At 48.9% G+C, this 20,589-nt stretch overlaps 1 protein-coding gene across 2 annotated transcripts in view; it reads left to right on the top strand.

Annotated features, from left to right (window-relative positions):
- The first annotated feature begins 7,978 nt into the window (after positions 1-7,978).
- Positions 7,979-20,589, top strand: part of mrps15 (mitochondrial ribosomal protein S15) — a 68,748-nt gene continuing 56,137 nt past the window's right edge. For both annotated transcript variants that reach the window (XM_070898521.1, XM_070898522.1), the window contains exons 1-3: positions 7,979-8,155; positions 8,875-8,931; positions 9,988-10,063. In XM_070898521.1, coding sequence (XP_070754622.1) covers positions 8,032-8,155; positions 8,875-8,931; positions 9,988-10,063 — 257 coding nt within the window. In that variant the 5' untranslated portion in view covers positions 7,979-8,031. The remainder of the gene's footprint in view (positions 8,156-8,874; positions 8,932-9,987; positions 10,064-20,589) is intronic.

Raw genomic sequence — 20,589 nt, 5'->3', positions numbered from 1 at the left:
GACCCCCCCCCCCCATTCCGTCACCGTGTGGGGAATCACAGACCCCCCCTCCCCCCCATCCCGTCACCGTGTGGGGAATCACAGGCCCCCCCTCCCCCCCCATCACCGTGTGGGGAATCACAGACCCCCCCCATCCCATCACCATGTGGGGAATCACAGACTCCCCCTCCCATCCCATCCCATCACCGTGTGGGGAATCACAGACCCCCCCTCCCATCCCATCCCATCACCATGTGGGGAATCACAGACCCCCCCCCTCCCATCCCATCCCATCACCCTGTGGGGAATCACAGACCCCCCCCTCCCATCCCATCCCATCACCGTGTGGGGAATCACAGACCCTCCCCTCCCATCCCATCCTATCACCGTGTGGGGAATCACAGAACCCCCCCTCCCATCCCATCACCGTGTGGGGAATCACAGACCCACCCCCCCCCCCCCCCCCGCCCAGCGACCCCCCCTCCCCCCCATCACCGTGGAGCTTTAGGAGGTTACAGAGAAAGGGAGAGGCTAGGCCATGGAGGGATTGCAATGCAGGGCTTTGTTTTAAAGTTTGAGGTGTTGGGGGACTAGAAGCGAATGTAGGTCAGCGAACACAAGGGTGATGGGTGAATAGGGCCTGGTGTGAGCTAGGATACAAGCAGCAGAGGGTTTTGGATGAACTCAAGTTTATGAAGAGTGCAAGATGGCTAGGAGAGCATTTCAATAATTTAGTCTGCGGGGAACAAAAGTCTGAATATACGTTCCATTCCCCAGTATGTGCTGAGTCCCTGATGGATCACTGGTCTATGCTGGTTCCCTGAGGGTGACTGGGTCAATTCCCAATCCCAGCTGATTCTCTGATGGTTTACTGGGACAAAGCTCCAGTTTGATTTAGGGATGGAAGTACATGAGATCAGGGAGTCAAAGGTTATGGGGAGCGGGCAGGGAAGTGAAGCTGAGCCCATGATCAGATCAGCCATGATCTTATTGAATGGCGGAGCAGGCTCGAGGGGTCAAATGGCCGACTCCTGCTCCTATTTCTTATGTTGTTATGAGATCCAGTCGATGTGAGCAGATCACAAGATGTTGACAGAGTAGAACTGACATCTCCCTGTTTATCCTTTTGAACAGACCTGAACAATCCTCTCTTGCCACATCCGATTGCTTAGTAAATGCTTCCTGGCATCTTGCTTCTACGCCTCTCTCTGGGAGTGTATTCATGTATTGATGACTCTCTGTGTGAAGCAGTTTCTGGTCTCAGACCTAGAATTCCCTTGCTCTAATTTGATCCGATGTCCCCTGGTTCAGCTCTCACACATTACTTTAAAGTAAATTCACTGATAAACCTTTTCTATACCATATACTATCTGCAATCCCTCTATAAGGCCTGTTCTCAGACATCCCATGGATGAAAAGTCCAATACTCTCCGGTCTCTCCCCATAACCCAGAGCCCCGACCCTGGAACCAGCCCGTGGTTCCTCTCGTTCCTTGGTGCCTGTAACAGTACCCGGTGCTCAGGGTACGACTGATCTGACCAGATACTGTACAGTTTGACCAACATCATCATCAAAGGCAGTCCCTCGAAACGAGGATGACTTGCTTCCAGGCCAAAAAAGGATGAGTTCACAGGTGTTTCAATGAGGGACCTGATATTTCTGGTTCTGAATTACAGAGTGTGGGGTGGACGATGCCTGGGCGTGGATTTTTTTAACGTGGGGTGGCCGTTGCACACCAGCCACCACACGGGCTTGACAGAGCTAGGTCTTGGTCCAGTGGCAAGGGTTAACCAAGACGACTGGAGACCTGCTCTGCTGCATGGATCTAGTGTGCACACATATCGCAGTGTGGGCTGGCCCATGCTGCCCCTGGGCCCACACCTCTTCTGGTCCCGCTCACATCCCTCTACAATCTCTCGCTGCTCCTTCGCCCGATCTCGCCGCTCCTGCTGTACCTGCCCACGCTCCAATCACCGACCTGGACCTTGGTGACGTCCAATCCAGTTGCCCACTTCGCTGTCACTGACCAACACCTCCTCTGACCCACACTCTCCTGTTCTAGCTGTTGTAGGTTAATATCCTCTCAGCTTGGCTGATTGCTGATCTACATTGGTTAGCCTCTATGCAATTGCAGACAGGGAGGAGGTAACGTTTGTGCTGCCGATAGCCTTAATGCTGACACTGAGGTTACTCACACTCCCTGGATCCCTTTCAGCTTCATCCTTAATGAGCTTACACCATCCATGAAGTACAGGTGCTGACTACGTGCAACACTTCACACTTGTCTGTTAAATTTCATCAGGCATTGTACAGCCAACTTTCACACAGAATCTCAGTGTCAGCATTAAGGCTATCGGCAGCACAAACGTTACCTCCTCACTGTCTGCAATTGCATAGAGGCTAACTGCACCTGTCAACTCTGCCTGCCTGCTTCTGTGTTTATTTTTAAAATGAATGTATGAAATGGACAGACTGAGCCGGATATCAGTAGTAAACTATAACCCAAGTCCTGCAGCCTCACCCCCTGGCAGGAGATGCTCATTACACCGGCACGCAATATCTGGGACGAGACCTGAACATACAGGGAAAGGGAAGGTTAATATTTCTAAGCAGCTCTCTGTCAGAATGGGAATGGGGCAGGTAAATACGCAAGCTGGTAGGGCTGGATAAAGTGATTAGTATTGGCCAGGACTCCAGGGCGAACTCCCCAGCTCTTCTTTAAAATAGTGCCAGGGGATCGTTTATGTCCACCTGAGAGAGCAGGCGGGACCTCGGTTTAATGTCACATCTGAAAGATGGCACCTCCGACTCCCTCAGCATTGCACTGGAGTGTCAGCCAGACTTGAACCCACAACTTTCTGACTCAGAGGTGAGTGGCCTACCCATTGAGCCACAGCTGACACAAAAAGAAATACAGATACAGATCAGCCATGATCTAATTCAATAGTGGAGCAGGCACAAAGGGCTGAGTGGCCTCCTTCTGTTACATGGGTGCTGTAAGATGCGAGGCAGCCACTTTCAGATCCGCAAGTGCACAAGAGCCTTCATAGAGCAGATCCTTGCAATCTTCAAGCAACAATTCCACTGACTGGTCAAGTCTACTGGTGTCCTCCAACACAGACCTGAGAGAGGGGCGGATTAGTATGGGGGGGTTGGGTTAGTATGGGATGTGTGTGGGGAGGGGTTATTATGGGATGTGAGGGACTGGGTTATTATGGGATGTGTGTGGAGGGGTTATTATGGGATGTGAGGGGCTGGGTTATTATGGGATGTGTGTGGGGGAGTTATTATGGGATGTGAGGGGCTGTGTTATTATGGGATGTGTGTGGGGGAGGTTATTATGGGATGTGAGTGGCTGGGTTATTATGGGATGTGTGTGTGGGGGTTATTATGGGACGTGAGGGGTTGGGTTATTATGGGATGTGTGTGGGGGGGGTTATTATGGGATGTGAGTGGCTGGGTTATTATGGGATGTGTGTGGGGGGGTTATTATGGGACATGAGGGGCTGGGTTATTATGGGACGAAATGAGCTTTTGACCACATATCCGCAGCATATTTCGACCTCCGTAACATCGCCTGTCTCCGCCCCTGCCTTAGCTCATCCGCTGCCGAAGCCCTCACCCATGCCTTTGTTACCTCTAGACTTGACTACTCCACTATGTTACCTGGCTGGTCTCCCACATTCTACTCGATATAACCTTGAGGTGATCCAAAACTCAGAAGCCCGTGTTCTAACTCCCACCAAGTCCCACTTACCCATCATCATCATCATCATAGGCAGACCCTCGGAATCGAGGAAAACTTGCTTCCACTTTTAGAATGAGTCCTTAGGTGGCTGAACAGTCCAATACAAGAGCCATAGTCTCTGTCACAGGTGGGACAGACAGTCGTTGAGGGTAAGGGAGGATGGGACTGGTTTGCCGCACACTCCTTCCGCTGCCTGCGCTTGATTTCTGCATGCTCTCGGCGATGAGACTCGAGGTGCTCAGCGCCCTCCCGATGCACTTCCTCCACTTAGGGCAGTCTTTGGCCAGGGACTCCCAGGTGTCAGTGGGGATTGTTATGTCTTTGGATGCTCTGATAATGACTTCACAAGGCAATGTATTGTACTTGAACTGTAATGACCTTAGTCCTTTATTGGTAACTCCAGAGTGAGGATCACACATGGTGGCCTGCCCTTTATACTAGGCCAGGCCCATCTGTACAGGTAACCTACTGGTCTCCCACTGCAGTGCCCTCTGGTGCTACATCATATGTAATGGTACCAGCAGTAAACATGTAGGATACATGACATCACTCTCCCCCAAGGCCTTAGTGCAAATCGCCTTCCGCATTGACTGTGCTCTGGGCTTAACTCTATCTGTTTGACCCTTCGAGGGTCGCTTCCATCTTGGGCGAGTGGGTGGTGTTTCGTTGGCAGAAGAGACGCTGGTGGTTTCTGTTTGTGCATCCATGGCCACTCCATTCTCTCCCCCCTCCTACCTTGTGTCAGGGGCACATTACATTCATCTACCTTCCAGTCCAAATAGAAAGATTTGCATTGGCAGCCTCACAAGTACCTTTGACTGGTGAGTTACATACTTGGTGTACACTTGGAGTCAGTGCTGGGGTCAGTACTGGTGCGTAATGATAAGCTAGTGCCAGAACTGCTGGATGGTGTCCAGGTAGTCTGGTGGCGGCGCGGTGCCCAGAGCTGGCAGTGGGAACCCGGTTGGCTCAAGTTGCCTGCTCTCGGGGCCTTTGCCGTTGCTCCTAATGTCGGGCAGGTTCACAGATGCCTGTGACCTCCCTGTCCTCTCCTTGTGCCCCGGGTCGCTGCTGCTCCCTGAGGAGCAGTCGTCTGGCAGTGCACAGGGAACTGCTGACTCGCTTGCCTGGGCGTTATTTGGTTTGGGATCCAGGCTGGTCCCGGTCCCCTTTGGGGGGACTGTAGCGGGTGACCCTTCGTTCCCGGGTATGGCCTTGGTGGCGATAGGGTCTGGTGGCTGCGCTTTAGCACAGTTTGCTCTTTCAGGCTCGTGGCGGTTGGTGCCATCGGGTGCCTGAGAGGTGGAGCCGATCAGGGGCAGGGTATCGATACCGGTGCCGTTGCCCTCCTGCGATCACTTGCTCGGCAGCTTGTATATATTGGCTACTTGTGGCCACACTCCATGGTGCATAACTCTGGTCCCAGGGACGCAGGCTACAGCATTGGGCCTGTGTACTCCCGATGGATGTTTGCCCGCTACATAATCAGAATACAGTTGAACTCCTACATCGCACAACACTTCATTACTCATTGTAAATAACCCATAGCTCCGATCGCGATCATGCAACTTTTCTTTGCTTATTGTATGTACACAGCTCTGATCATCAATTACACATTTTACATCGAACTCACAGTTGCTCTTACATTGATTGAAAATGTGGGTGGTCCCTTTAATTGTGGTGGGTTGCAGGCCTCCTTTAAGAGAGCCTTGCGATCTTTACCCCAATCCTCTTCTCCATTTGGTGCCACGAGTTGCTCCATCAGCGCTGCACCTCGTGGTCTGGACGCCATCTTTCCTCCATCCACGATGTCGACTGCTGTGATTCTCTTCTCCCCGGGTTCTGCCACCGAGGCTGGGAAGTCGCCTCTGGGTCCGATTTTCTTCCTCCGGATTCTTGCCACTGGAGCCTGGAAGGTGCGTTTGGGTCGTCTCGGCTGGATCATCTCCACACAGTCGTGTTGAGCGGTCTGTGCCTCGGGTGCTGTGTTGGTCTGCTCTCTGGTGCCAGGTCCAATCTCAGGTGAGGGTTTGCTTTGCCTCTGAGCGTGGAGGACGTCGGTCGCTGGAGGGATGAAACCTTCCCAGCTGCAATGGATCTTCTCCATCCACCTTCTTCCGAGTAGCGTTGGTCCATCACCTGCAACAATCCACAGGGTTAACTTGTGCACCGCGCCATCATGGAGTACCTTTACATCCGCACTACCGACGGCTGGGATAAGTTCATTGGTGTAGGTGAGCAGTTTTGCCTGAACCGGGACCAACTTGGGTCATTCAGTTTGATTGTCCCATAGCCTCTCAAAGGCTTCTTGATTCATTACTGACTGGCTCACCCCCGTGGAACGCCATTTATCTCGACTTCCATCCTCAACGGGGAACACTCGGTGGTGCAGATAAACATGCCATAGACCTCATCGTGGGACTGAGCTGCTTCTCTGACTATAGTTTCATAATCCACGCTGGATTCATGGCCATCAGCAGACTCTTCATCAACACAGTGAGTCATATTTCTTTTACACATTCGCTGGAGGTGGCCCTTTGTGCTGCAGCCCTTGCATACATAGTCTTTAAAGCGGCCCTGGTGAGCCCTGTGATTCCCTCCGCAACGCCAGCATGGTGCTACTCGATTAGCCCTCCTCGGCAGACTCTGAGTTAAGGGACTCGGAGGCCTGTTCTCTCTCCCCTGAGGAGATTCACGATCTACAGTCCAGCCTCTAAAAGGCACCATTCTGTGCACACTACTTGCCGGGTTTGAGTCCTGAGGATGAGTAATCCGCCTAGAGCCACAGGTCGAGGTCATGAATGCCTGGCTCACAGAGATAGCCTTCTGCAGTGTGACTGTGGTATCTGCAGACAGTAGCTTATGAAGAAGGCCCTCGTGGCCGATTCCGATGACAAAAATGTCCCACAGCGTTTCGGTGAGGTGGTTGCCGAAATCACACGGTGCCACCAGCTTCCTGAGGTCTGCAGCATATTTTGCGATTTCCTGGTCTTCGGGCTGCCGGTGGGTATGAAACCGGTGTCTGGCTGTGATGATGCTCTCTTTGGGCTTGAGTTGTTCTTGAATCAGCGTTACAAGCTCCTCGTACGTCTTAGTCATTGTCTTTGCTGGTGCCAGCAAGTCCCTGACGAGGCCATAGACGGTGGGCCCACAACCGGTTAGCAGGATAGCTCTGCGCTTATCAGCCAGTGTAGCCGGATTGTCGCCTGCCAGGTAGTTTGCTGTGAAGAAACGGACGAGCCTCTCCACAAAGGCGTTCCAATCATCACCATCGGCGAACTGCTGCAACATACCAAGGTTAGCCATTTTTGCGTGAAGGTCTGTAATCTCGTTGCCAATTGTTATGTCTTTGGATGCTCTGATAATGACTCCACGAGGCAATGTATTGTACTTGAACTGTAATGACCTTAGTCCTTTATTGGTAACTCCAGAGTGAGGATCACATATGGTGGCTTGTCTTTTATACTCGGCCTGGCACACCTGTACAGGTAACCTACAGGTCTCCCACTGCAGTGCCCTCTGGTGGTACATCATATATAATGGTGCCAGCAGTAAACATGTAGGATACATGACAGGGATGTTGCACTTTATCAGGGAGCTGTTCAACCTTCGCCATCTCCAGGCCAGGTCCAAGACCACCCCAACCTCTGTTGTCGAGCTACAGTACGCGGACGATACCTGCGTCTGCGCACATTCAGAGGCTGAACTCCAGGACATAGTCGACGTATTTACTGAGGCATACGAAAGCTCATCCATCACCACTGGGCTCGCTGACCTACATTGGTTCCCGGTTAAACAACGCCTCGATTTCAAAATTCTCATCCTGGTTTACAAATCCCTCCATGGCCTCGCCCCTCCCTATCTCTGTAAACTCTTCCAGCCTCACAACCTCCCGAGATGTCTGCGTTCCTCTAATTCTGCCCTCCTGAGCATCCCTGATTATAATCGTTCAACCATTGGTGGCCGTGCCTTCTGTTGCCTGGGCCCCAAGCTCTGGAACTCCCTTCCTAAACCTCGCCGCCTCTCTACCTCTCTCCTCCTTTAAAACGCTCCTTAAAACCTACCTTTTTGACCAAGGGTCACCTGCGCTAATTTCTTCTTATCTGGCTCGGTGTCAAATATATCTGTTTTGTCTCTAACACTTCTGTGAAGTGCCTTGAGATGTTAAAGACGCTATATAAATACCAGTTGTTGTTGTGTGGGCCTGGGTTACTATGGGATGTGTGGTTGGGTATTATGGGATGTGGGTTGCTATGGGGACGGTTGCCGTGCGGTGACGGGCCCCGGGCAGTGAGTGCTGGGCGATGCTGCGGAAGGCGGTGTGCGCGCTACTGGGGCCCGGGGATCGCAGCCTGATCCTCTCCGGGGGCTGGGCCGCCCGCTCGTTGCACTGCTGGGCGGCCGCACCCCGGCCTGGGTCCCGGCTTGGTGAGTGAGAGGCGGCCGGGAGCGGGACCCAGACACGGCCTAGGGCCTCGGGGGGAGAGTGTGGGGCACCCGGGGCAGGGCCGGCCGGGCCGGGAGTGCGGGGCTCAGCCGTGAGGGGCTGTAGCGGCCACCCAGCCTCAGGGGCGGGTGTGGGGCCTCCCCGCAGGGTCCCGGGCCGGGCTGGGGCAACCCAGGGTAGTGGGGGGTGACCCAGGGGCGAGGTGAGGAGTGTGGGGCTGGGGGGTGAGGGTAACCCGGGGGGTGAGGGTAACCCGGGGCCGGGGGGGGTGAGGGTAACCTGGGACTGGGGGGTGAGGGTAACCTGGGACTGGGGGGTGAGGGTAACCCGGGGCTGGGCGGTGAAGGTAACCCGGGGCTGGGCGCTGAGGGTAACCCGGGGGGTGAGGGTAACCCGGGGGGGTGAGGGTAACCCGGGGCTGGGGGGGGGTGAGGGTAACCCAGGGCTGGGCGTTGAGGGTAACCCGAGCGGTGAGGGTAACCCGGGGGGGTGAGGGTAACCTGGGACTGGGGGGTGAGGGTAACCCGGGGCTGGGCGGTGAAGGTAACCCGGGGCTGGGCGCTGAGGGTAACCCGAGTGGTGAGGGTAACCTGGGGCTGGGGGGGGTGAGGGTAACCCAGGGCCGGGGGGTGAGGGTAACCCGGGGCCGGGCGGTGGGAAGCCAGGGCCTCGCTGAGCACTCGCTGTGTTTGCCTTGCAGGTGCCGGGTGGGTGCAGGCCGCGCGCGGTTATGCCGCTGTCTCCAGGAAATCTCAAGGTACGTACCGACTGGGCTTGGGCCAAGCGGGGCTCCTGCTGCTGCCTATAAAAAAAAATTGCATTTATATAGCGCCTTTCACCACCACCGGATGTCCCAAAGCGCTTTACAGCCAATTAAGTACTTTTGAAGTGTAGACACTGTTGTAACGTGGCAGCAAGCTCCCACAAATAGCAGTATGATATTGACCAGATAGTGTGTTTTAATTATGTTGATTGAGGGATAAATATTGGCCCCAGGACACCGGGGAAAATTCCCCTGTTCTTTAAAATAGTGCCATGCGATCTTTTACGTCCAACTTAGATTAGAGGGCTTTAACGTCTCATCCGAAAGACAGCACCTCCGACAGTGCGGCGCTCCCTCAGCACTGCACTGGGAGTGTCAGCCTGGATTTATGTGCTGGGACATGAACCCACAACCTTCTAACTCGGAGGTGAGTGTGCTACGCACTGAGCCACAGCTGACACTGAACTAACTGGGGGATAAAGCTGACCACTGCAGATCGCCAGGAGCCAGCAGGCAGTTTAAAACCCCATCTGACCGGTCCAAGCCCAGTGGAGTTGGAGACCTTTCACTGACCTCTGCTCGATGGAGGACACCGGGCCCAGTTCCAACTCCTGATCATTGCCCAGTGACCCCAGTGGGAAGAGCAGGTGAGACTGGTGGTGGGATGGGACGGGCCTGGGCTTGGCTCCCTCCCCACAAGGAGTGGACATGTGTAGACACAGTCAGTGCTGCCAGTGAGTGGAGCTGTACCCCAGCAAGAGTCAGTGTTGCAGGAAAGGAAGGGAATATAATTTTGAAAAAAAACCCGAATGCACTGCCTGAAAGGGTGGTGGAAGCGGATTCAATAGTAATTTTCGAAAGGGAACTGGATCAATACTTAAATAAAACAATTGCAGGGCCATGGAGAAAGAATAGGGGAGTGGCACCAATTGGAAAGCTCTTTCAAAGAGCTGGCACAAGCTCGATGAGCCAAATGGCCTCCCTGTGTGCTGTATGATTCTATGAAGTCCTAAATTCATTACATTTAAATGTTCTTTTTCCTGTTTGCAGAATTTCCCAGCCAGCTGGATGATCTGTCACCAACCATGCTGAAGAAGGATTACAGAGACTTGGAGATAGTAAACAAGTACGTACCCAGAGTTTCCTAACTGCTGCTGCCCAGTGTTCAAACGCTGTCGCTCTGTTAATCCCCTACCTGCCACTTTTCCTACTTGCAATTCCTCCACTGAGCTCCTGCTGTAGAAGGGGGAACGAATACAGGTCGGGAGATGGTGTACTCCAGCAATCGGTCACTTAGCCCTCTGGAGGGGAGTCACCCTCGTGCACTCGTCTCTTTCCTCACGAGAAGGCTCGGATTCAGCCATTGGTGATGAATACACCGAGTTTGAGAGCTAAACTAAAGGGGAATAAAGCTGAGCCACTGCAGAGCACCTGGAGCCAGGGGGCAGTTTAAAACGTCAGCTGGACAGATCCGAGCCCCGTGGTGTTACAGACCTTCCACTGGCCTCCGCTCGATGGGGGAAACCGAGCCATCTGGAACTCGCTCCCATAGGGCTATGGATGCTGGGGTCTACTGGAGCTTTCAACCATGCCGTTGTTACCTCTAGACTCGACTACTCCAACGCACTCCTTGCTGGCCACCCACATTCTACCCTACGCAAACCAGAGGAGATCCAAAACTCGGCAGCCCGTGTCCTAACTCACACCAAGTCATCACCATAGGCAGTCCCTCGAGTCGAGGATGACTTGCTTCCATGTCAAAAAGTTCACAGGTGTTTTAATGATGAACCTAAAATTCCACAGCTGAACTAAATCTTGAAGTGTGGAAATCTTGAGGGTGGAAGATGCCTGTGCGTGGATTTTTTAACGTGGCTGGTCGTTGCACACTAGCCGCCACACAGGCTTGACAGAGCTAGGTCTTGGTCCAGTAGCAAGGGTTAACCAAGACGACTGGAGACCTGCTCTGCTGCACGGACCTAGTACGCACACATATCGTAGTGTGGGCTGGCCCGTGCTGCCCCTGGGCCCTCGCCTCTTCTGGGCCCCGATCACATCCCTTTACAATGTCTCGCCGTTCCTTCGCCCCGACCTCGCTGCTCCTGCTGTACCTGCCCACGCTCCAATCACAGACCTGGATCTTGGTGACGTCCCTTTTCACTGCCGTTGCTCTCCTGCTCCAGCACGTGCTGCTCCCTGGAGTGGTACGCCTCCACGCTCTCCTTCCGCTCCCCGGCCTGCTCCGATGGTGCTCGCAGGCTGGGGGCTGTGCAGATGCCGCTCACCCATCACCCCTGTGATCGCTCACCGACATTGGCTCCTGGTTAAGCAACGTCTCAATTTCAAAATTCTCATCCATTGGTGGCCCTACCTTCCAGTATCTGGGCCCTAAGCTCTGGAACTCCCTCCCTAAACCTCTCCACCTCTCTTTCCTCCTTTAAAACACTCCTTAAAACCTATCTCTTTGACCAAGGTTTTGGGCATCTGTCATAATTTCTTCTTATGTGGCTCAGTGTCAAATTTATTTGTTTTGTCTTATAACACCTTGGGACATTTTGCCACATTAAAGGTGCTATATAAATATAAGTTGTTGTTTGATGCCTAGAATATCCAGTTCGCCCTTCCAGCATACTGAAGGCCGATGTTTGACATGTAAAATGTCTGAGACTTGCTGACAGCTGCTAATGTCCGGTTTGATAGCACACATCTGTATATCCAGGGGTGCTATGGCCGAGAGCCGAGCAACCTCTGCGGGAGCTGCACACCTCCAGCTGATGGCTTGTGTATGGAAGATTCAGGGGTGATGATCGAGGTGTTTAAAATGGTGATAGTAGATGATGGGATAGATAGAGAGAAACTCTTTCCTCTGGTGGGGAGTCCAGAACAAGAGGCACAATCTTAAAATTAGATTGCGGTTGATAGATTTTTGTTATGCAAGTGTATCAAGGGATATGCATTAAAGATGGCCAAATTTAGCGCCTCGAGCCTGCTCCGCCATTCAATAAGATCATAGCTGTTGTAAAATTTGGATCACGAATCACACACACATTACCCAAAGGGTCGCAGGAGTCAAGGCATTTTATTAAGGGAACGGTAGTTCAAATATAGTCAAACTTAACATACAATCGGGATAGACATCGTAGACTACCAGCTGGTATTAGTCCTGATCGGTCAGATAGCTAGTGGCACGAACCTCTCTTCTCTGCACTGTCTGTGCTAAAAAGATATCTCTTTATTCTCTTTTTGGGGTGGGCCTGGGGTAAAATAATAGACAGTACCATTTAACCTATGATATGTTGAATTCTTTGTCTCAACTTTTAGGTGAAAAACCCTCCCCTTCCCATGAGATCACACCTTCCCTTGGACAGTTTTATTATCTCAAGGTTCCTCGCTATACTACCTGTCAAGGTCTGTTTTGCGTTATGCCCTTGTAACTCAGCTGTTTGTACAATTCCTTATCTGATGTGATTGGAATCCTTCAGTGTCATTAAAATTAGGCAAACTGCTGAGCTAGGGAACTTGTATAAGACTATTTCTTACATCTCCCTACCTTACTGACTTCTCACAATCGCCTTTTGACTAATCTAGCTCGTTCTAATTAATCCCGCTGATACCATTCGTGCTCAGGGATGCTGGCTGGAATTATAAGCTACTTCCCACCACTTGTGGTCCCTTATTGCTTTCTCAGCTTGGGGGTTGGGGAGACGCAGAAATGAAGATTTCCCCTTTCTGGCAGTCCATTCCTTTTGAGGGGGAGGAGCAACCTCCGACCTCTTACTCCAGTTCATTTCACTGTTGCGGTGTTCCAATTCTGCCCCGCCTGGGGTCTCCTCTTTCTTCTATCTTTCCTGATTTTACCCTGCCTGGGGTCTCCTCTCTTTCTTCTACCTTTCCTGATTTTACCCTGCCTGGGGTCTTCTCTATATTGCTTTGGATCTTCTCTTTCGCTGTGCTCAATTAATCATTTTAGTGCTGGTTAGTCGTAGACATGAGTACACAATTGGCTTATGCATCAAAGTCTTACAACACATAGTGTATTGATACATGTACTAGCATTACAAGTTGGAGAACTACCAGAGCATGTGAAATAATACAAACCTAAGGGTGTGCTGATATATTAAGCCCAATATCCCATCAATGTGAGCAGTCCCCTATGCTTCAACATCTATTCTCAAGTTGTTTTGCTCCAAAACAGATGTAGTATGAGGAGACACTGGGGCTATGAATGGGACAGACCCTGTTAGACCTGTAGAACATGGTTGTTGTGGTAGTAGTGACACAGGAGGCACCACCTCTTACTGGATTCATACTGGCTTTTCCTACACTCTGTTCCTTAAACACAATAATTATAGTCACAGTTACATTCGGTCTTACAATCATTTTAAGCGACACTACAGTTTAACATCTAATCAACAAGTCATGGACTGAAAGGATTCTCCAGATCTCACTTTTACTCATATCCATCTTGTGGATGATTGTTGCAAAATTTAATTCTCCCTAGACTTCAGTGGTCCCAATTCAAATTCCATGTAACTCTCACTTCAACTTCACTTTCAATCCCTCCAACAGTGTGTTTAATTCTATCCTGATTGTTTCATTAATTGGAAAGTTTCTCGATGGAGTATGTGTCAATGCTTTAAAAGTTGTTTCAGTCCCCTGAGCCACATTAACTATTTCATCATCTTGCTGTTGTCAAGTAACTGAGCATGTCTGAGACCCGTTCTTCAGTACAAATTCATTTGCAGGCTCATACCGGTATCTCATGCCACACGTGCCATCCGATACAAGCCATTCTCGGGCTTTCGGGTGACCTTATCGCCAGACAATTACAATCTTTTGATCTTAATTCATCTCCCACTGCATTGGTCCCGATGTCTTGGGTAGTGGCCAGGCTATCAAATTAAATTTTGTTAAAAAGTTCATAATAGGCAGGGACACAAATGTCTCTAAGAGAAAGCTATCACTTTACTATTCGTAACAAGACTTTCCTGACTTTCACCAGAATGTTTCGAAAATTCCATTTGGTGGTGTAATTCTCCTGTTTCTGTCTTGCACCCTCAATCATTTCCCCTCTCACTTCTCCATTTTACACATCCCACTAATTACCCTTCATATCTCATTCATGAGCTAGGAAATAAGACTATTTTTTACAATCCACGATTTCTTACACTGATCATCGACCGCAATTCCACTTTCCCGCCCGATCCCCATATCCCTTGATTCCTTTAAAGTCCAAAAATCTATCTATCTTAGCCTTGAATATACTCAAATACTCAGCATCCACAGCCCTCTGGGGCAGAGAATTCCAAAGATTCACAGCCCTCCGAATGAAGAAATTCCTCCTCATCTCTGTCTTAAATGGCCTTCCCTTATCCTGACACTGTGCCCCCTGGTTCTCGACTCCCCAGCCCGGGGGAAACAACCCCTCAGCATCTACCCTGTCAATCCCCTTCAGAATCTTCTATGTTTCAATGAGATCACCTCCAGCCCATTCTACGCAATCTCTCATCATAGGATAACCCTCTCTTCCCAGGAATCAGTCTAGTGAACCTCCATTGCACCGCCTCCAAGGCAAGTATATCCTTCCTTAGATAAGGAGACTCAAACTGTGCACAGTACTCCTGGTGTGGTCTCACCAAGGCCCTGTACAATTGCCACAAGACTTTCTTACTCTTCTACTCCAATCACCTGGCAATAAAGGCCAGCATGCCATTTGCCTTCATTATTACTTGCTGATCTAATAAAACAGGCTCTCGTGGTTGAATGGCTCCTGTTCCTATGCTGCTGATGAGATTGTGCTATCTGCTGTCTGCCTACTGAAGCCTCAAACCCTCACTTTGCCAGTTGTCTAATGACCAACTTGTGATGCTCCTCTTGGCAGGAAGGGGAACTGGTCTCCGATCAAGGGGGCTCCCAGATGAAGTTTGGGGGCCAAATGAACGCTGTCTTGCAGACTCAATACTTCAACTAGGCATGTCTGCAGTACTCCAGGGCACTTCATGGTTGGTTCTGGTACTGGATGAGTAACCCAGAGTTTTGGGTTCAAATCCCACGATGCCAAGTTGTGAAACTGGTGATTTGTGGGCTGGCACCAGTAAAAACCATCATGAACCTAATGTTTTGTTGTAAAAACTCAACTGGTTCACTAATGTCCTTCAGACAAGGGAACTTGCCTTGGTCGGGCCTACATGTGACTCTAGTCTTGTACTGTGCACTTGGCCCTTGATGATCTCAGGGCAACATGGATGGGCAATAAATGCTGCCTTGCCAGTGTCGCCCACATCCCAAGAACAAGTTAAAGAACATCATTTATCAAATCACAGTCGGTAGGGATCCAGAAGGAAAGATCCTGTCCGACTGACCTCCGTGATATCTTAGAAGTGACAATGGTGGTCCTTGTGACGTGATGTAACTTGACTTCCAGAAGAGATTTGACAAAGTTTCACATAAAAGACTGTTCATAAAGCTCAAAGCTGTGAGGATTCGGGGTAAATCTTGGGAATGGATAAGGAAAGAAAAGGGCAGATATTTCTCTCCGGAATTGTGTGCGTGTGGGGAGGGGTATGGAGTGGGATGCCCCAGGGCTCCGTGTTGGCACTGCAACTGTTTCTAATTTTCATCAATGCTTTGGGCTAGGAACCCAGTGCAAATTGGTCACATTTGCAGATATTCAAAACTAGGAGGGACCAGGGAGGCAGCTCAGAAATTATAGAATGAGTTGGATAGAATATGTTCCTTGGTGGAGGGGTCAAGTTAGAGGGGGCATAGTTTTAAGGTGGTTGGTGGAAGGTTTAGAGGGGATTTGAGGGGGGGGGGGGGCTTCTTCACCCAGAGGGTTGTGGGTGTCTGGAACTTACTGCCTGGAAGGATGGTGCATGCAGAAACCCTCACCACATTTAAAAGGTGCTTGGATGGGCACTTAAAGTGCCGTAACCTGCAGCGTTATGGACCTAGAGCTTTTAAGTGGGATTAGACTGGATAACCTCTTGTTGGCTGGCACAGATACAATGTAAGTACTTCAGGGAATAGAATACGGCCAGGGTGATCTCCTGGAGTAGTTTCAATCGCCTGGATAGGTTGGAGAGAATTTTTCGCAATTATTTTTCCCCAATTGGCCTGGGTTTTTATCTGTTTATTTGCCTCTCCCAGGCTCCAGTTAGGGTGGAGTGTAGAATGGGTGTCGCAGTTGTGTGGGGCGACTAGTTGGGCTGGATGCTCTTTACCTTTCCGTCATTGTTCATAGGTTTACATGTAACCTTCAGGGCTGCTGACCGAGGGCCGTGCGGCTCTTTGTCGGCTGGTGTGGACACGATGGTCTAGAATGGCCTCCTGCGCTATAGATTTCTGTGTTTCTCTATGAGACTGGGCCAAACTGGAAAAGTAATACGGACAAAGGTGAAGTACTGCACACAGGAAGGACAATGCGTGACACACAAAAAGAAAGACTTGCATTTATATAGCACCTTTCACAACCTCGGGACATCCCAGAATGCTTTACAGCCAACGAAGAACTTTTTGAAGAAGTGTAGTCACTGTTGTAACATAGCAGCCAATTTGTGCACAGCAAGCTCTCAAATATAGACAGGTGAAATGGGCGGACACATGGCAGATGAAATTCAGTGCAGAGAAGTGTGAGGTGATACAGTTTGGTAGGAAGAATGAGGAGAGACCATACACACGAAATAGTATAATTTTAAAGGGGTTGCAAGAACAAAGTGGACCACAAATTGCAGTCGGAGGCATACCTCTGGAGTCAGCCTCCGACCAGCGAAAGAATTACGGAGCTACCTGCTGGTGACGAGGCTGTGGAAACATGCAGTCTGAGGATGCCTTGTGGCGGGCAGCGGAATGGACCACGGATCCCAGGGACGCAGGCGGTGTGAGAGCATACCTGGGATCACGTGGGCCTGATCCTCCAATCATAAAGCAGAATTCCATTTTAATTATTTCTGAAGGGAATCCTGTAATCAGATGGAATGGAATCCTGAAATCTAATCATTACAATTTACAGAATTGGAATTTAATTCGTAAGTACCATCATTCCACCAACCTCACTAGAAAATGTTATTTCTTGATGGTTTTAGACATCAATAAAACTGTACTCTGGACAAATATTTGCAGAAACTCATTTGATTCAGTGTATGTGTATAATTATTTACGATCTGAAAATGTTTAATTAATTAAATGATCACAGGGCGCCACACGAATCTGTAACTCTTTCAGTTTAATTCCTCATCAAAGAACTTCACCACCATTCCTCATCTAGGAAAATACCAGATGCCTAAATGTGGCTTGTCCAACCAGTTTGGATGATAACATTTACACTACTAGCCTAATTAGAATATGTATAAACCATGGAATGAATTAATCTCCTCTTGTCAGTTCATCTAAAAGGAAGTTTGAAACCAAAAACACAATAATGAATAGTCAAATGGATTTCAAAAAGGAAAATCTTGCTTGACCAATCTCATTGAATTCTTTGAAGAGGTAACAGAGAGAGTAGACAAGGGTCATACAGTAGATGTTTTATATATCTAGATTTCCAAAAGGCCTTCGATTAGATACCACATAATAGACTAATGAATAATTCAGAGCATGCAGAGTCTGAGGACAAGTAGCAGATTGGATAGATAGCTAGCTGGCTGCAAGACAGAAAGCCGAGAGTAGGGGTAAAGGGCAGCTATTCACAGGGGCAGAAGGTGGGTAGTGCTGTTCCACAAGGATCAGTGCAGGGACCACTGTTGCTCACAAGTTATATTAATGATTTATGTTTATTTCTAGAGGGATACAATTGAAAAGTAGAGAAATTATGCTAAATGTGTACCGAACCTTGGATAGACCACATTTGGGGTACTGTGGAAACAGTTCTGGTTGCCTTGTATAAGCGATATAGAGGCACTGGAGAGGGTACAGAGAAGATTTGCAAGGATGATATCTGAAATGCGAGGGTATACCTATCAGGAAAGGATGAACAGGCTGGCTGTTTTTTCTCTTGAAAATAGAAGGCTGAGGGGTGACCTAATAGAGGTCTTTAAAATTATGAAAGATTTAGATAGAGTGGATACAGAGAGAATGTTTCCACTTGTGGGGAAGAGCATAACTAGAGGCCATCAAGATAAGATCGTCTCCAAGAAATCCAATAGGGAATTCAAAAGAAACTTCTTTACCCAGAGTGTGGTGAGAATGTGGAACTACAGGGAGTGGTTGAGGTGAATAGTATCGATGCATTTAAGGGGAGGCTCGAGAAGGGGATAGAGGGTTATGCTGATTGTTAATTGAGGTAGGATGAGAGGAGGCTCGAGTGGAGCATAAACACTGGCATGGACTGGAAACTATATTTCTTTCTTAGTATCTTGCAATTTAGATATTAAACATTGAAGTATGAAAATAATTTAGTGTCAATTTTTAACCAACAGAATTAATCATTAAAGTTTAAAAAGTCATTCAGATATATCGCATTAATTCAGCATTGACTAGTTTTGTTGATTATCAGTTGATATTAAGTCAATGTGTGAGACTAATATAATTTAATGAGGTTCATTTCTGGTTAGACTCCTTATACATCTAAGAAATCAGCAGGATTAAATAGCCCGTCTATTGAATTTATTAAAAGTCAAAGTCAGCAGATTACAGATACGCTCATAGATTTAGAACTGATTCAGGAACCTGTCCAATCTTATCCATCTTAGTTGCCATGATGGCATCAGTGTGAAGGCACTCGGTACACTCCCTGGGGTCAGTGTTACTGCCCCTCTGTAGATGTAATATCCACTCCCTGGGATCAGAGGGATACCCTTCTGTCTAGATATGACATCCGCTGTCTCCTGGATCTTCTGCTACTTGTTACTTGGCCCTTGCTACTTGCTATTTGGTTCAAATCTCCTGGAATCTTCCAGGATCTCCAAGCGGAACTAACGTCTCTCTGAATCCTCTTGTAAGTCTTTAAACTTCTGCAACTCGCCCCTCACATCCTTTTTGGATTGCCTTGAGATGCTTGCAGATACGCACATCTTAAATTGATCATGAGCCTGTCTGAAGTGATGCACCTGTAATGCAAGGATGCGCCCTTTTGCAGGTCAAAGTCAGCTTAAACAATCACGGTGGGAAATGGTAATGATCTCTGGTCCGCTATGGAAGAACAATTAGTCACGTCAGGTGGCAGTTGTGCTCACGTAAGCTCTTGGCTCCTTATAGCAAAGAAGCTACACTGTTCCCACTTGTGAGTAACCGAGTTTTCATTTTCCTGACACAATATCTCTAAGTGTGACCCTGCCAGCTGAGACCTCTTGAAGAGTTTCTCCCATCTATAATGTTAGCATTACTTCAATCTGTTCCCAAAGGTCAGCCTGATTGCTGAAAACTCTACTTTGAGGACAAGTTTATGGCAATTTCACTACGGAGCAGGGCCACATGGCTGTACCCCAGTGTCAGGGCCTAGTTATGAGGAGAGACCTGGGCTTTTCAGTCTGGAAATGTGGTGTTTGAGAGATGATCTTATTTCGAGATTTCTAAGATTGTAAATGGTATAGAAAAGGTAAATTTGGAAAAATAAATTGAGTTGGACCAAGGAGCTGAGGGTCAATCTTGTTGAAGGTAACTTTTGGACAGCACTGAACTTGCACCCACTTGCCAGTAGTGGCGCTTCAGTGCCTCTGCTGGAGGAAGTGTGTAACTACAGTGTGACAAGTTTACATACACGGTTCCCATGATAAATGCAGATGCAACAGTTTATAATTGGGACAGCTGGCAGGAAATGTGGGCAGACATTCAGTTAATAAAAGCTGGTATCAGTGAAGGTGGCTGTGACGTTGTTGGATTGTCGTAAAAACCCAATGGTTCTCTTTAGGGAAGGAAACCTGCCGCCTTTCCCGATCTGGTCTATAGGTGACTCCAGTCCCACACCAATGTGTTAACTTTTAATAAATGTCAGCGGTTCCACATCCTGAAAATTAATTTAAAAAACCATTAGATTTAGATGTCTCAAAATCCCTTGGGTAAATATCTCTCATCCATTTTCTCTATAGGAGCAATAACAGTCTCCTCATCTCCACCATGGAAGCTGCTGCATTTCTGTAGTTACAACTATATCTTAAATTCTACCTATATCTGGTTTTGAACATCAGAATTTCTCCCCGACTTTAATCATAGACTCATTCGGCACAACAGGAGGCTGCTTGGCCCATCATGCCTGTGCCGGCTCATCCCACTCTTGATACCCTGCAATTTTTTTCTCTTCAAATATTAATTCAATTCCCTTTTGAAAGTTGCTATTTAATCTGCTTCCACCATCCTTTCAGACAGTGTATTCCAGATCACAACAACTCAACAAGTAAAAACATATTCTCTTCATCTCATCTCTCTGGACCCTTTGCCAATCTCCTTAAATCTGTGTCCTCTGGTTATTGACTTTCCTGCGACTGAAAATAGTTTCTCATTTATTCTGAAAAGCCCTCATAATTTTGAACACCTTTATGAATCAGTCATGATCTTATTGAATGGCAGAGCAGGCTCGAGGGGGCAAATGGCCTACTGCTCCTATTTCTTATGTTAAATCTCACTTTAATCTTCTCTACTCAAAAGAAAACAATCCCAGCTTCTCCGGTCTCTCCACATAACCGAAGTTCCTCATCCCTGGTGCCATTCTAATAAATCTCT

This window comes from Pristiophorus japonicus, chromosome 14, assembly GCF_044704955.1.
Source record: "Pristiophorus japonicus isolate sPriJap1 chromosome 14, sPriJap1.hap1, whole genome shotgun sequence".
In the NCBI taxonomy this organism is placed as follows: domain Eukaryota; kingdom Metazoa; phylum Chordata; class Chondrichthyes; family Pristiophoridae; genus Pristiophorus; species Pristiophorus japonicus.
This window is presented reverse-complemented; position numbering and strand designations above follow the sequence as displayed.